The sequence below is a fragment of the Ovis canadensis genome, chromosome 3, assembly GCF_042477335.2.
Source record: "Ovis canadensis isolate MfBH-ARS-UI-01 breed Bighorn chromosome 3, ARS-UI_OviCan_v2, whole genome shotgun sequence".
NCBI lineage: Eukaryota > Metazoa > Chordata > Mammalia > Artiodactyla > Bovidae > Ovis > Ovis canadensis.
In genome coordinates this window covers 150,159,226-150,177,194 of record NC_091247.1, presented here as the reverse complement: position 1 = coordinate 150,177,194, position 17,969 = coordinate 150,159,226, and the positions used below count along the sequence as shown (strand labels likewise).

Sequence of the window (17,969 nt, the reverse complement as noted above, 5' to 3'; positions counted from 1 at the left end):
CCCCTCACCAACTTCTCCTTCATGTTTGGAAGCCATAAGTTCGTTTTCTGTGTCTGTAAGTCTCTTTCTGTTTTGTAAGTAACTTCACTTGTATTATTTCTTACATTCCACATGTAAGTAATATAACATCTGTCTTTGTCTGATTTACTTCTCTCAGTATGATTGATAATCTCTAGGTCCATCCATGTTGCTACAAATGGCAATATTTCATGGTTTTTTATGGCTAAGTAGTATTCCATTGTGGGTATCTATCACATCTTCTTTATCCATTCATGTGTTGAATGGACATTGCTTCTGTGTCTTGTCTATTGTAAATAGTGCTGCTATGAACATTGGCTTAGTTTCATTGAGTTAGACAAGGCTGTGGTCCGTGTGATTAGATTGACTAGTTTTCTGTGATTATGGTTTCAGTGTGTCTGCCCTCTGAGGCCCTCTCGCAACACCTACCCTCTTACTTGGGTTTCTCTTACCTTGGACATGGGGTATCTCTTCACGGCTGCTCCAGTAAAGCACAGCCGCTGCTCCCTACCTTGGACGAGGGTTATCTCCTCAGGGCCAACCCTCCAGACCTTGAACGTGGAGTAGCTCCTCTCAGCCCTCCTGTGCCTGTGCAGCCGCCACTCCTTAGACATGGGGTTGCTCCTCTCAGCCACTGCCCCTGACCTCAGGCGTGGGGTAGCTCCTCCCGGCCGCAGCCACTGACCTCGGATGTGGGGTAGCTCCTCTCGGCCACTGCCCCTTAACTCAGACATGGGGGAACTCCTCTCAGCTGCCGGCTCTGACCTTGAGCGAGGGGTAGCTCCTCTAGGCCACGCTTCTGCATGATCTATCACAGCCGGCATGCTTCTGCGTGGTCAAAGATGGAGAAGCTCTTTACAGTCAGCAACAACAAGACCGTGAGCTGACTGTGGCTCAGATCATGAACTCCTTAGTGCCAAATTCAGACTTAAATTGGAGAGAGTAGGGAAAACCACTAGACCATTCAGGTATGACCTAAATCAACTCCCTTATGATTATACAGTGGACGTGAGAAGTAGATTTAAGGGACTAGATCTGATAGAGTGGCTGATGAACTGTGGACTGAGGTTCGTGACATTGTACAGGTGACAGGGATCAAGACCATGCCCATGGAAAAGGAATGCAAGAAAGCAAAATGGCTGTCTGAGGAGGCCTTACAAATAGCTGTGAAAAGAAGAGAAGCAAAAAGCAAAGGAGAAAAGGAAAGATACAAGCATCTGAATGCAAAGTTCCTAAGAATAGCAAGGAGAGAAAAGAAAGCCTTCCTCAGCGATCGATGCAAAGAAATAGAGGAAAACAACAGAATGGGAAAGACTAGAGATCTCTTCAAGAAAATTAGAGACATCAAGGGAGCATTTCATGCAAAGATGGGCTCGATAAAGGACAGAAATGGTCTGGACCTAACAGAAGCAGAAGATATTAAGAAGAGGTGGCAAGAATACACAGAAGAACTATACAAAAAAGATCTTCACGACCCAGATAATCACAATGGTGTGATCACTCACCTAGAGCCAGACACCCTAGAATGTGAAGTAATGTGGGCCTTAGAAAGCATCACTGTGAACAAAGCTAGTGGAGGTGATGTGATTGCAGTTGAGCTATTTCAAATCCTGAAAGATGATGCTGTGAAAGTGCTGCACTCAATATGCCAGCAAATTTGGAAAACTCAGCAGTGGCCACAGGACTGGAAAAAGGTCAGTTTTCATTCCAGTCCCAAAGAAAGGCAATGCCAAAGAATGCTCAAACTACTGCACAATTGCACTCATCTCACATGCTAGTAAAGTAATGCTCAAAATTCTGCAAGCCAAGCTTCAATACGTGAACTGTGACTTCCAGATGTTCAAGCAGGATTTAGAAAAGGCAGAGGAACCAGAGATCAAATTGCCAACATCCGCTGGATCATGAAAAAAAGGAGTTTCAGAAAAACATCTATTTCTGCTTTATTGACTATGCCAAAGCCTTGACTGTGTGGATGACAATAAACTGTGGAAAATTCTGAAAGAGATGGGAATACCAGACTGCCTGACCTGCCTCTTGAGAAACCTGTATGCAGGTCAGGAAGCAACAGTTAGAACTGGACATGGAACAACAGACTAGTTTCAAATAGGAAAAGAAGTACATCAGGGCTGTATATTGTCACCCTGCTTATTTAACTTCTATGCAGAGTACATCATGAGAAATGCTGGACTGGAAGAAGCACAAGCTGGAATCAAGATTGCCGGGAGAAATATCAGTAACTTCAGATATGCAGATGATACCGCCCTTATGGCAGAAAGTGAAGAGGAACTAAAAAGCCTCTTGATGAAAATGAAAGAGGAGAGTGAAAAAGTTGGCTTAAAGCTCAACATTCAGAAAACTAAGATCATGGCATCTGGTCCCATCACTTCATGGGAAATGGATGGGGAAACAGTGGAAACAGTGTCAGACTTTATTTCTTTGGGCTCCAAAGTCACTGCAGATGGTGATTGCAGCCATGAAATTAAAAGACGCTTACTCCTTGGAAGGAAAGTTATGAGCAACCTAGATAGCATATTCAAAAGCAGAGACATTACTTTGCCATCGTCCGTCTAGTCAAGGCTATGGTTTTTCCAGTGGTCATGTATGGATGTGAGAGTTGGACTGTGAAGAAAGCTGAGCGCCAAAGAATTGGCGCTTTGAACTGTGGTGTTGGAGAAGACTCTTGAGAGTCCCTTGGACTGCAAGGAGATCCAACCAGTCCATTCTGAAGGAGATCAGTCCTGGGTGTTCTTTGGAAGGAATGATGCTGAAGCTGAAACTCCAGTACTTTGGCCACCTCATGCAGAGTTGACTCATTGGAAAAGACTCTGATGCTGGGAGGGATTGAGGGCAGGAGGAGAAGGGAACGACAGAGGATGAGATGGCTGGATGGCATCCCCGACTTGATGGACGTGAGTTTGGGTGAATTCCAGGAGTTCGTGATGGACAGGTATGCCTGGCATGCTGCAGTTCATGGGGTCTCAAAGAGTCAGACACAGCTGAGCAACTGAACTGAGCTGATGAACATTGGAGTGCATGTATCTGTTTGAATTAGAGTTTTCATCTTTTCCAGGTATATGGCCAAGAGTGAGATTGCTGGCTCGTATGGTGACTCCGTTTTTAGTTTTTTAAGGAACTGCCACATTGTTTTCCATTAGTGGCTATACCAGTTTACATTCCCAGCAGCAGTGTAAGAGGATTTTCCCTTTTCTCTGTGCTTTGTTTAGTGTTTATCATTTGTACTTTTTGATGATGGCCATTCTCACTGCTATGAGCTGATTCTTTGTTGTAGTTTCAATTTGCATTTTGCTAATAATTAGCGATGTTGAGCATCTTTTCATGTGCCTGTTGGCCATTTGTATGTTTTCTTTCGAGAAATGTGTATGTAGGTCTTCTGTCCATTTCTTGATTGGGCTTTTTTGAGTTTTGATATTGAGCTCAGTTGGCAAAGAATCTGCCTGCAATGCAGGAGACCTGGGTTCGATCACTGGATTGGGAAGATTCCCTGGAGAAGCAAAAGGCTGCCCACTCCAGTATTCTTGGGTTTCCCCTGTGGCTCAGCTTCTGAAGAATTCGCCTGCAATGTGGGAGGCCTGAGTTCGATCCCTGGGTTGTGAAGATCCCCTGAGAAGGGAAAGGCTACCTACTGCAGTATTGTGGCCTGGAGAATTCCATGGACTGTTACATGGAGAATTCCATGGGGTTACAAAGAGTCAAACACGACTGAGCGACTTTCACTTTCATTGAGTTTTATGAACTGTTTGTATATTTTGGAAATTAATCGCTTGTTGGTCACATTGTTTGCAAATAGTTTCTCCTAGTCTATAGGTTATCTGACATAACTTTTATATGCACAAGCAAGCCAGAAAATTCATGTGTTATTTGTTTTATTATGATGGTCTGAAACTGAACTCTCAGTATCTCGGAGGTGTGCCTGTATTTTGCCTTGCCTTATAGTTATCTTAAACATATTACTGTTGGTTTTTTTATTGGAATCTAATTTCCTTTAGCAGGGTCTGCTATATTACTGACCAAATCAGTGCCCTGCACATACTAGATGAGTTCTAGTTGTCTGACAGGCACAGCTATCTGTCATTCAAATTTGTATCTGAATTTACAGACTTACTAATATCTGTAATTCTCAACCTACATTGATAAGATGCAAAGTTCATCACCCAGGGTCCAAGCAAAACAGAGATCCATCTTCATTTGTAAGCTGAGATGATCAGATCCGTATATTATCATTAGGCCTTATTTTGCTTTAGATCTCTCTTTCCCTTCAGTATTTTATTATAAAAATTTTCAAACATTAGTAATTATACAGTGGAAACCCATATACCAATCACCTAGATTCTCTAATTAGTATTTTATTTGCTTTGACATTTCTATCCGTGCTTCTGTCCATCCGTTAACTCATCTTGCATTTTGATGCATGGCAAGGTATATTGCAAATCTCAGTACACTTTACTTCATCATGTATGCCATTTACTTGAGTTTAATGTTTCTGACCCACCTCCAATTTTTAAAAAAAATAAAATATTACAGATATAGTTACAGCCCCTCTCAAATCCCTGCTGTCTCCCTCCTTTCTCAGAGTTCATTGTTATGTATTTCTAGTATATTTGTTTATATTCCTAAACTAAATAAACTTTTAAAACATACATAAATGGTATCTCTAATTTTCTTTGCAACTTTTTTTTACTCAATATTTGAGTAAAAATTTGATTTGGAATTTATCCAGTTCCCGTATTTACTTTCAGTGGTACCCAGTTTTGGCATTTGGCATCAGTAAAGATGTAGACTCTGGAATTGTTTTGTTTATTTTTGTCTGTTGAGTATATTATGATTGGAAGAACCAATAAGTTGGAAAGGGTAAAACAAAAATCACTTAAGTATTATTCTTTGATTGAATGCTATAAATTTATAAGTCGATCTGTATGTATGGATGAGAATTAACAAACATTAATTGCTGAGGTTTTTTAGCATTTAACCACTTTATCATTAATTTTGGACTGACTTTTTTATGTGGCTGTAATAATTGTACCCACATATTGAATGTAGGTGGTTGAGATCTAATCCATGTGTTCATAATGCATTTCTTGGCAACCGTCAGTGTTCTTTTTGGAGCTGAGTTTTTAAGAGCCAGTGCAGCATTGAGGAGGATGTTTAAAGATATCTTTTTCTATTAATATAGCACAAGAAGTAACAGATTACAATAGTTTTGACACTTTGTGCATTACTACAGACCCAAATTAAAGGGTTTACATTTGCTCCAGTATTTAACATCATTATGCTGTCAACATTTTTTCCCAATCTCACCAACACATTAGACATTATGAATGTTTCCCTGTATATTAAGCCTCAATTGGAGTTTTTTTTTAATTTACATTTTTATATGAATTTCATAAAAAATATGCAACATTTCGCAGGTAGTAATTATATTTCACAGTTTTTCTTTAAAAGTAGTAAATTTTTGTTTCCATCTTAATGATAAAATAGTTGCAAATATATGCTGATTAATTTACCAGGTCAACACTTGTCACCTTACCCTTTTTTCACTTCCCAGTCCTCTGTAATAACACTCCTTAATAGAATTTTCTGTGATGATGGGAATGTTTTATATTTGCACTGTCTGATATGAAAGCCATTAAAATGCAACTGAGGAACTGAATTTTTAACTTAATTAAAATTTAAATAGTCACATATGGCTAGAGGCTACTGTATTAGCCAGCACAGCTCTATAATCTCTACCATCCCAGTAAACTGCTCTTGCAGTTACCACTTCCACACGTTTCCAAATCCCATCAATATGTTTTGTCTGTTAGCCTCTTTAATCTTTCTCTGACATTTGATTGATTGTCCTTATTTTACAAATCTTTTCCTTCATTCTCTCCTGATTCATAGTCTTCCTTATTGTCACTTTATGACTGATATTGATGTTTTTAGATGTCTGCTTTGAACTGTCTTTTCATTCTTGCATTATACATTCTCTCAGAACTGACTTTATTCATTCAGCATTTACTGAATATCTTTACTCTATCAGATACTGGAGCGGGAAAGAACTTACCCTTTCTTCTAGGAACTCCCGTGGCTTCAGCTCGCTTTAGTGCTGAAGATAAGATCTCTCTTCCTCCTCTGTTTCCTTCTCCTAGGGGCTAGACTCAGTACTCCACTTCCTTTTGACAGGTGCCTCAAATTGCGTATTGGGCTTCCCTGATAGCTCAGTTGGTAAAGAATCCACCTGCAGTGCAGGAGATCCTGGTTCTATTCCTGGGTCAGGAAGATCCCCTGGAGAAGGGAAGGGCTACCCAATCTAGTATTCTGGCCTGGAGGATTCCATGGACTATAGAGTCCATGGGGTCGCAAAGAGTTGTCGTAGGCGAATAAGTGAGTTTCACTGTAACTTCACTTGAATTACATATTAGGTACTGACCTTATCTCCCATTCCCAGTTCCCTCCCCGTTGAAATAAAACCTTCTGCCCATGAGTTTTTATATTATTATATCCATATTGCTTCTTAATTACTCTGAATTAAGCCTCTAATCTCATCTTTCTTTAACACATCATGTGACATTCATAGTTCCAGTTCTCAGGAACCCCATAGCATTGATTCCTAACCATTCTTTCCCTGATGTATCAAAAGGATCCTCTTCCAGCTTCCCTCATAGTTCAGTTGACAAAGACTCCGCCTGCAATGCAGGAGACCCCAGTTTGATTCCTGGATTGGGAAGATCCACTGGAGAAGGGATAGGCTACCCACTCCAGTATTCTCGGGCTTCCCTTGTGGCTCAGCTGGTAAAGAATCCGCCTGCAATGTGGGAGACTTGGGTTCCATTCCTGGGTTGGGAAGATTCACTGGAGAAGGGAAAGGCTACCCACTCCAGTATTCCGGCCTGGAGAATTCATAGACTTTATAGTCCATGGGGTCGCAAAGAGTCGGATATGACTGAGCAACTTTCACTTTCTTCTCACTTTTTCCTGCTCGTAGATTTTTATCTGTTTGCTAATTGTTTACAGGTTGAGATCTAAGCTCCTTAAAAGAAAGCTTTCCATGGCCTACTTTGAGAGTGAGCATGCTTTAAGCTATGCCAAGCCAATTGAATTTCTCCAAAATGCTGTTTCATTTTCCTCCTCCGTATTTTCCTAACACGAACTCCTCATGTTTAAAGAATTGGTTCTTGAGATGGTGAATGTGGTCTTCATATTGATTTTTTTTCAGTGTGTACATAGTTAATGTCAGTAGAAAGTGAAGGATGACTCGAGATAAAACTAAAACCAAAATAAAAGCATTAATGATATAATTTTAAATATGGTCATTGATGTTAGAAATATAATTGGATGTTAATCATTAAAGAAGTTATAATACCATTTTCTAATACTCCCTTCTCTGGACAAAGCTAGAATGTTTTTTCTTTTTCCATCATCAGCATCACTATTTTTAACATACATTAAATGGTTCCTGTAGAGCAGGCACTATACCGAGTACTCTTTATTATCTCAGTCCTTACAACAGCATAGTCGGGTCTGTATGTACTGAAACTGTGGCACAGAAGGTACGTAACTTTCCCTTGCTTGTTTTTCAGTTGTGTGATTCTTCTCAGTAGTCTATCAGAGTAACTTGTGTCATTTTGCATTCCCACCAGCAATGACTGAGAGTTCCTACTGCTCTGCATTCTCGCCAGAAATTGGGGTTGTCATTGTTTGGGATTTTTAACAATTCTAATAGGTGTGTAGTGGTATCTCATTTCATCATTATTTTAATTTTCAGTACCCTTAATGACATATGATGTTTGAACATCTTTTCATTTGCTTATTTGCTATCTAAATGTCTTTGGTGAGGTTCGGCTCTTTTGCCCATTTTTTAAATTGAGCTTTTTTTAATTACTGAGTTTTAATAATTTTTTGGTATATTTTGGATACTAGTATTTTGTCAGATATATGCTTTGCAGTGATTTTTCTCCCAATGTTTAACTTGTCTGTTTGTTCGTTTAACATTGTCTATCCCAGAGATATTTTTAATTTTAATGAAATCCATTTTTTCTTTCTTGGAATATACTTTTGGTGTTATCACTTGGATTTTTTTCTTCTGTTTATCTTCTAGAAGAATTATAGTTCTGTATTTTATATTTAGGTCTATAATCCATTATGAGTTAATCTCTGTCTAGATTTTGTATGTAAAATGGTCAGTTCCTCCAGCACCATTAGTTGACTAGTCTTTCTTTTTGAATTACCCTTGCTCCCTTATCAAAGATCAGTTGCAATTTGTATGAATCTATTTCTGGCCTCTTTATTCTGCACAACTGATCTCTTTGTTCTTTATAATACCGTACAGTCTTGATTACTGTGGCTTTATAGTAAGTTGAGCGTCAGTTCTGTGACTTTGTTTTTTTCTTTAATACTGTGTTGACCATTCTGGGTCTTTTGCCTTTCCATGTAAACTTTAGAAGCAGTTTGTCAGTAATCCACAAGATTACTTGTTGCGATTTTGGTGTAGTGACTGTTGAATTTATAGATCAAGTTGGGAAGAACCGATGTCTTAACAATAGTGAGTTTTCTTATCCATGAATGTAGACTATATCTCCATTTACAAACATTTACATAGGAGATATCGCAGGCTCAGTTCCAAACCACTGTAATAAAACAGATATCATAATAAAGCAAGTCACATGAATTTTTTGGTTTTCCAATGCATATAAAAGTTATGTTTACACTGTACTATAGTCTGTTAAGTGTGCAGTGGCTGTATGTCTATAAAAAGCAGTGTGCCTGGCTTATTAAAGATACTTTATTGCTAAAAAAAAAAATGCTAGCCTTTGGTGAGCCTAAATCTTTTTGTTGGTGAAGGGCTTGAAATATTGTATGAATTACTAAAATGTGACACAGTTAGCAAATGCTCTTTGAAAGAGGTGCCAGTAGCCCTGCTTGGTGCAAGGTTGCCATAAACATTCAGTTTATAAAAAAAACACTGCAAACAAACACTGCAAAGCACAATAAAGCAAAGTGCAGTAGAATGATGCATGCTAAAATTTATATCTTCTTTGATTTATATGATTAGTGCTTGATAGTTTTTCTCATATAGATAATGTATCTGTTTTATTAGATTTATACTAATTTTTTCAGTGCTGTGTTGTTTTTAATTTCAAATTACAATCATTCATTTCTAGTATATAGGACAGCAATTGACATTTGTGTATTAACCTTATGTCCTACAATTTTGCTCTAATCACTTATTAGTTCCACTAATTTTTTGGTCAGTTTGGGATTTTCTACACAGCAGTGTCACCTGCAAACAAGGATTTTATTTCTCCATTCTTAATTGGTACACCTTTTCTTGTCTTATTGCGTTAGCTATGTTCGGCACAGTGTTGAATAGTTTTTAGAGGGGATACCCTCATTTCCTGTCTTGGGAGAAGGGACATATATTTTCTTACCATGATTTAGCAGTAAGATTATTGTAGATTTTTTTTTAATCAAGTTAAGGAAGTTCTTTATCCCTAGTTGGACAGATAGTTTTGTTATGAATGAATGTTGGATTTTTTTCAAATGCTTTTCTGCATCTATTGTGTGATTTTTGAAGGAAATGGCAACCCACTCCAGTGTTCTTGCCTGGAGAGTCCCTGGGATTCTCCCGCCTATGGGGTTGCACAGAGTCGGACACGACTGAAGTGACTTAGCAGCAGCAGCAGCAGCATATTGATGAGATGGATTGCATGAATTGATTTTCAGATGTTGAAACAGCCTTGCATAACTGGAGTAAATCTCACTTGGTTGTTATGTATGGTGGTGGTGGTGGTTTAATTGCTAAGTCGTGTCTGACTCCTGTGACCCCATGGACTGTATCCTGACAGGCTCCTCTGCCTAGGGGATTCTCCAGGCAAGAATACTGGAGTGGGTTGCCATTTCCTTCTTCAGGGTATCTTCCCAACCCAGGAATTGAACCCGGGCCTACTGCTTTGCAGGACGACTCTTTACTGACTGAGCTATGAGGGAAGCCCCAGTTGTTATGTATAATTCTTTTCATTGTATTTTGGATTTGAGAATTTTTTGGTATCTATGTGTATGAAAGATACAGGTTTGTAACTTTTCTTCCTAGTAATGTCTGGTTTTGGTAGTAGGGTATGCTAATGTTTGGTAATTTATCAGAAAAACCACTTGGGCTTAGTGCTTTCCATTTTGGAAGTTGTTAATCGTTAATTGAATTTCTTTCATAGTAAAAGCCTATTTAGATTATGTATTTTTTCTTGTTTGAGTTTTGCTAGACTTTTTCAAGGAATTGGTTCATTTCATCTGATTTTTCAAGTTAGTGGGCATAGAGTTATAATATTCCCTTATTATAAATGCTTGAAAGGTGAGTAGTGGTGACCCCATTTCAATTTGATATTAATAATTTGTCTCTTTGCTCTTTTTTTCTCGGTTACCCTGGCTAGAAGTTTATCAATTCTATTAACCTTTTCAAAGAACCAGTTTTTGGTTTTGTTGATTTTCTAATTTTCTTTCCTTAATTTCATTGATGTCTGCTATAATTTTTATTGTTTTCTTCTACTTACTCTGCATTTAATTTGCTCTTCTTTTTCTAGTGTTCTAGCTTATTACATTATTTAGTCTATATCTTCTTTTCTAACATTCATTTAATGCTGTAAATTTTCTCTGAGCGCTGTTTTTGCTGCATCTCACAAATTTTGATGTTATATTTTCAACATGTTTTAAAATATCTGTTGAGACAACTTCTTTGATTTGGGCGTTATTTATCAATAGCAGTATGCTGTTTAATGGAGCTTTCCAGGTAGCACTAGTGGTAAAGAACCTGCTTGCCAAGGCAAGAGATAGAAGAGATGCGAGTTCAATCCCTTGGTCGGGAAGATCCCCTGGAGGAGGGCATGGCAACCCACTCCAGTGTTCTTGCCTGCAGAATCCCATGGACAGGGGAGCCTGACAGGCTACAGTCCATAGGATTGCAAAGAGTTGGACACAACTGAAGCATCTTAACATGCACGCACATATGTTGTTTAATCTCCAAATATTTGGGGATTTTTCTAGCTATCTTTCTTTGGAATTTTAACTTAATTCCACTGTGGACCGAGAGCATACTTCTTTTAAATTTGCTAAGGCATGTTTTATGGCCTGAAATGTGGTCTGTCTTGATGCATGTTCCATGTGAGCTTAAGAAGAATGTGTTAAGTCCAAAACAAGTTTCACCAGATCCAAATTAAGATTTCTTCAAGGGCTGAACTTACTGTGGACACTCCAAGGGAGAATCTCTTTCTTGGCCTTTTCCAGTTTCTGGAGGCTACCTGTACTCTGGCTGGTAAGGTGTCTCCCTCCTCCTACCCTATGACTATCTTTAAAAGTCATCACTCAACTTCTGTTTCTGTAATCACATTTCCTCTTTTTTTCTGCGTTTTGTTTTTAAGAACGTATGTGATTACATTTACCTGGATAATCCAGGATAATCTCTCCTTCTGAAAATCCTTAATATAAACATACCTTCAAGGTCTCTTGTACCATGTGAGGTAACATATCCATGGTTCCAGGAATTAGGATGTGAACATCTTGGCTGTGGGGTTGGAGAATGTTCTTCAGTTTACCACGGTAGTAGAGTCAGGATTTGAACTCGATATACTTGCTCTTGGAGCCACTTCTGTGCTCTTTCTGGCTTCCCTGTCACCTTCCACATCTAAATAGCTCCTTTATGGTGTATTTTACTTGTCTGTGTGTACTACGTTTACCATTAGGATGTCTCTCCTGAAACAGGACACATCCCTTTAAACCAGATGAATTCAGATCAAGGAAATTATGTAGAATCTTGAGGTATCAACAACAGAGAAAAGAACTGTTTTTGATGCCTCAGTCTTTTAAGGCTGTGTGTGTGTCTGACTTTTGCAGTTTATTCATTTACCTCCTAATATTAAAATAAATTATAAATTAAGTGTTAAGATAAGTATATGCAAATTTACCTAAATTCAAGTAGTTTCCTGTGGTTAATGGCTGTGTAATTGCTGTGATTCCACGGAACTATAATATATATGCTAAAGATGGTTGTCTGAAATGAAAATTCTAACAACTCATTTTGCCTTAAGTTTTGGATTCTCTTTTTGTGGGAACAGAGGTAAGGACTGTACATTTTAGAGGAGTTTTATATCATAATTTGTTATGCCAAATAGTCTTGCTTCAGTCACTGGACAGCATAATTAATAGTAAAATATTTTGGTAGTTTATCATGTCCTTTTATTCCTAGAAGCACTTTATGAGCCTTCAGCTATTAACACAACTATAGTCAGATACTGTGTGAAACCAAATTTAGGTAGTGTTTTCATTATGCTGGCAAATTTAACTGTATTTCTGTGCAGTGTATGTGAGCCCCACCCAAACTTTAACCTGTTTCCATTTTGATGAGGTCCAATCAGGAGAAAAAGCAACAACAAAAAATCTTCCTGTGTGGCCTGTAGATATCAAGTCTGAAGATTATTAATACATTTCCAGCTTGGGACCATAAGCAAACAAATTCTTCCACAGATAACTACACCCTTCCTGTTTGGGATTGAGTTTACTGTGGAACAGATTTCGGAAATATGTTTCTGACCGTTGTGAATTTTATTTATAAAACTTTGGAGGGTGAGGTCCTTCCTTTAACAAAAAACTAATGATTTCCTGTCTAATGCCCAACCAGTGCATTTTAAGCAGTCTTTTTAGAAAGTTTACCCTGTGGTACAGAATTACATTGCTTTGGGAAGTTCTGATTGTTCTTGTCAGCTAATGTACAAAAATTTGTCTTTTCAATAAATAATTCAAAAAGGACTTAAAATTAAAAAATAAAACACGGCCTTTAAATGCTTTTATTGTCTCCAGAGTGAGAATAGTTTGCAGTTTAAATAAATGCATGAACACATTTTAAATACGGTTTACTTTTGATATGCAAATCTGTACTACATTTATGTTCTGTAAATATGCTAAATGAGAAGTTACAGTTATAGGTAAAACAGCAGATTTACATTAAAGAATTTGCAGGTTAATTCACAGTGTAACCTTATCCTCATGTAGTACATCTGCTATAAAGAAGCCTATAAAATTTAGGCCACCCACAAAGTGGTCTGCTGAGGCCAATGATTGGTGTCAGAATGCTGTTATTATGTGGGTTGACTGGTTTGGTAAGGAATTTACCTCCACTAAGACTGTAAAAAACATCATGGTTCTGACTTCCCCCATGGGGACTGCATTGGCTTGACTTAGGTTAGATACTCTGTGTGTGTTAGACCAGTTACCGTGCTCCATTGCCTTGACATCCTATGTAATATTATGCGGATGGTATACTGTTTCCTAAGTTGGTTTATTAGAGTAGTCAGTAATATTAATTCTGGGTCATGTAAACCTTGAGATAAACTGGAATAAACATTTGGTTTAAATAGTCGAATTAAATTTAATGCCTATTAGGGGTAAATTTCGTTCACTATTCAGAAAAAATGCGTGTGTGTGTTTTAGTGTTGAGATGGAGAAGGCAAACTGAGGATTTTATATATTTTAATTTCTGGGTCATTTGAAGAACTTATTCTTTGGGGCTTCTGAATTATTTTCAAGAGCATGGAAATGAATTTAGTATAATTTTGCCACCTAGTACTGAGAGTCAGAAACAAATATTCTTCTTAAACAGCTATTTTAAGGGATAAAAAAATATTGCAGACATTTAAAAATACAGCAGCAATCACCATGACTAGCAGTGATCATTTGAGGAATGAGAACTGTCATGAATGAAGCAATGTCTCAAATCACTTCTAAGGTTTTAAAAAGTGAATAAAATTCTTTATGAGAGAATGAACATATAGATTGTTTTTGTTAAATTTGGGAAACTTAAAACAGTACTTTTAAATCGGATAATTTGTATATAATTTTCATGGAGACTTAACTAATTTTTCTTTAAATATATGAATTTACAGAGTATGAAAAATAGCATAGAAATCTAAGATGCATTTTATGACTGCAAACTAAGGAAGTAACATTTAGTGTGGAGAAAATTTAGCAGTTTTTAGACAGGAAATAATATTTGATTGCCATTGGTAAAAATTATACATACATATTGAAATAAAATATTAAAATATATACATTAAAGTAGAAAGTATAGACATGTATATGTGCATATACTATCTATACCTCTTGGTGTACACATGTGTATGCATGAACATGTGTGTGTATAACATACTGTTTTGATCTGAACTCTGCCTTGGTGATTTTAATTATGGTCAAATATTTATAACTTGAAAAGCTTTTTTCAAATAAATACTTTCAGCCTTCTTATAGTTGTTTGTTGTATACTAAACAGAATTTTGAATCTATCATCCAGTCATGATTCAAAAAAATAATCAGAAGTTAGGGGCTTATAATCTTATTTCTTCCAAACAAGTAAATGAATAAAGCTATCAGCATGTCTTACCTAGCTGGCATTTGCTCTTAATTCTTCTCACTTCTCATCTCATATCCTATTTGTAGACTGCATCATGCTTGACGAATGCTGTGCCTAACTTCCATAGTCAGTGATGTGGTCTATCAGCGCTTCTCTCCTCATCCAACTTGCCAGCAAATCTGAGACAGTGGTTTAAATGGCCTTTGGCAGTAGTGTTTACTCAGAGCAAGAGAGGGTTTGTGTCTCCCTGTTAGGTTTCAGTATCATAATTTTGTCGACTGAATCAGCTCAGTGTTTGGCTAATTATTCTTAGTAACCACAGTGTATTTATCTTTCTAGGTTTACCGACAAGACTGTGAAACTTTTGGGATGGTTGTGAAAATGCTGATTGAAAAAGATCCTTCGCTAGAAAAGTCTATACAATTTGCATTGAGACAGAATTTACATGAAATCGGTGAGCGGTGTGTTGAAGAACTCAAGCATTTTATTGCAGAGTATGACACCTCTAGTCAAGATTTTGGAGAGCCGTTTTAGATTGCTTTCTCAGGCAAAAAAAAATTTCTAGATTTTTTTCCCCCTGGATTGTGTAAATCCTTAATATATGGAATTTTTGTGAAGAGAAATACTTTATGATAGTTGACCATATTTCCAATATCAAATAAACATCTAAAATAGTCTAAGATATTTTAATTAGAATTTTTTTATCTACATGTAGAGCCTTCTAATCCATACTTATCTTTTTTTTTCCCCCTATCCTAAAACAATGGGTCAATTAATTTTTCAAGCTTTCTTGAAAATGCAGTCCAAGATTTCTGTACTTACAGGACATGTCCTATAGTCTTCCATTGTTACATGATCATTTATTTGGTCACACTAGTGTAATTTATAGGTTAGAGTACATTCCACTTAAACATTTGTAGACTTTTTTGCATTTCATAGTCAGTGATATCATGTGAAAATATTATAGTTCTGAGTTGTGTTTTATTGACTTGTTGCTTGCTTACCTTAGGCTTTGTAACTTTCAATATGTTTAAGTATATTCAAATAAACTTAATACTTTGGTATCTTAGGGAATATTTGCTTTAAGGATAATTCTCATTGTGATAAAATAGAGCATTTAAACCTCTAAAAGACACCTCATAATAAAATCCTGTTTATCAAGTAAATGAACTCAATGTCTTCTGTTAAAATAATCCTTAAATGCCTGACTAGTCTCACTGATGTGTGAGTCTTAAATTATCACATAGAAGACTAACAGAAGGGAAAATTGGAGATGAAAGATGAGGCCTATTTTAAAATTGAGATTTCTCTCTCACGAAAGAGAAAAATTTAGAATATGGGGAAGTAGTGGAGTTCATTTTATCTGTAGGCCCATAGTCCCTGTCTCAAGAAAGAATGTGATTGGTAACATATCCATAATAAAACACATTATGCCTTTGTTAATCTCTGTTTGTAATCCAACAAACTCTGGTTCTGCTGTCCCTTTTAGGGGTTCATAATGGCAACCCACTCCAGTGTTCTTGCCTGGAGAATCCCAGGGATGGGGAAGCCTGGTGGGCTGCCGTCTATGGGGTCGCACAGAGTCAGAGACGACTGAAGCGACTTAGCAGCAGCAGCAGCAGCAGCCCTCTACAAGTGTTTTTGAATGAAACAAAGAGCAGGCAGTAAGCCTAGCACATCTACCCTTCACCAAGCAGCCTGTGTAAACAATCCTTCATGAGGGAGCCATCCAAATCACGGGTTAGTTAATCTAACTGGGACAATTAGTGTATTCCGCTCATTTCCTGATCACTTCCAGCTGCCCGATGACATTTAGCCAAAATATGTAATTTCGTGGCATGTGTTTGGAAACTTTAAAAAATATTTGTTATTACTACCCAATTTCATTATCCTTCCATTCTTTTTCCATTCCACTCTCTTCTCAGTTGAATTTTGGCATTATTTTTAGTGGCCTCTATTGACTATATGTAAAGAGCTATACCAGAGTAGATAAAAATTCTATTAAAAGTAGAAATAGCAGTATAAATAATTTTAGTGGATCCTGTAATGTGTGCCTCAAAATATGCATTATGCCATTTCACAAATTAAAAAACTAATTGAAGGCAACAAGTTATTAAGTTTCCTATATGAGATCACCTTGAATTTAGATATTGTACATAAGCCAAAACTAAACCCTATGTATCATCTTTGGTATTCTTCCCTAATGTAAAAAGTGGTTTTATCTGTTTTCCACATTTGAAAGACTAAGAAAGTACTGATTTGTTTCTAACGCCCATTTTTTCTTCTTAAATATTTTAATTCCAGGATTCATTTCCTCAAGTCAAGATGTCACAAGTTTAAAAATAAAACTTGAGACTCAACTACCTTGAGACAAAGGAGTTGTTTACTTTGTTGAAATTCATTAAACTAGTGAGATTGTACTCACAGATCCGTTTAAATATAGGTTCAGTGGATAGTTTCTTTCCCCCTTTCCCCAAATTACATTCAACATTTCAAGCTGTTTATAACTTGCCATCAGCATTATTCGCGTGGGCTTGTCAGTGTTAAATCTGTTTGTTTTATTTTTAAAGCTTTTTAAAGTTTTATTTTAGGATAGATGAATTCAGATACATGCCAGGGTATGTATGTTGCAAATGTTCTTGATTGAAATTTGTTTGTAAATTATCCATTGTTTTTGAATATGCCCAATTGATGTGATAAAGTTTTGTCTTACCATAAAGCCTTGATGATCAACAGCGAGAAAGCAGATATTGTGAAATTTTTGTGAACTTTAAAAGTGCAAAATAAAGCAACCAGTTTTAAATAATTAGATCGTTTCTTTTTTTACAAAACAAAAAAACTGGCTTAAAGTGTTTTGCTTAAATGTAGATTTTTATTGCTCTCTACTGCAAGATCGCTTCTGAGTGTTCAGTTCACCTACTCAGCAGCAGGATTGAGGATGTTTGAGGTTTGAGGAACTATAATATTAACTTTGGTGACTTGGGGAATCTCTGTGTCTGAGAAAGCAGTTAAATGAGGTAAGATTGAGCACTGAGTCACGTGCCTGTGTGCTAAGTCGCTTCAATCATGTCTGACTCTGTGCGGCCCTAAGGACTGTAACCCATCAATCAGGCTCCTCTGCCCGTAGGATTTTCATAGGGATCAAATCTGTGTCTCTTCCATATCCTGCATTGGCAAGTGGGTTCTTCACCACTGTGCCACCTGGGAACCCCATTGAGCATACAGTAGTGCTCAATAATTGTGTAATTATGAATCTGAGTTTCAGAGAAGTACAGGATTAAAATCCTACAGCTTTATAGTAATCTCTGGAGTACAGGAAACGTGTTGTCTTTGTGACCCTGGTTGCCAGCATAGCTTGGAAAGTTGTAGGTCCTCCTATTTTCTGTGCTTCACAAAGGAAGTGACATTTGATCTCTGGGTCTTATTCAGGGAGAGAAGGGAAAGTATTGGAAGTTCAGGTTGGGGAAGACAATAGGGGATGAATGTAAGAAATGGTAGATTGAGAGCAGGAATATGAAGGGCTTTGAATCTTTTCTCTCCTACTTAAGATTTTTAAATAGTT

General features: G+C 37.2%; 1 protein-coding gene across 43 annotated transcripts in view; it reads left to right on the top strand.

Moving 5' to 3' along the window:
* Positions 1-17,213, top strand: part of PPHLN1 (periphilin 1) — a 169,325-nt gene extending 152,112 nt beyond the window's left edge. For 22 of the 43 annotated variants that reach the window (XM_069584575.1, XM_069584570.1, XM_069584554.1 and 19 more), the window contains 2 exons: positions 14,747-14,861; positions 15,897-17,213. In XM_069584575.1, the coding sequence (XP_069440676.1) occupies positions 14,747-14,861; positions 15,897-16,075 (294 nt within the window). In that variant the 3' untranslated portion in view covers positions 16,076-17,213. Of the gene's footprint in view, positions 1-14,746; positions 15,088-15,896 lie in introns of those variants that run through there. The other 21 variants (XM_069584578.1, XM_069584576.1, XM_069584579.1 and 18 more) reach the window with 1 other exon arrangement.
* Positions 17,214-17,969: the final 756 nt, after the last annotated feature.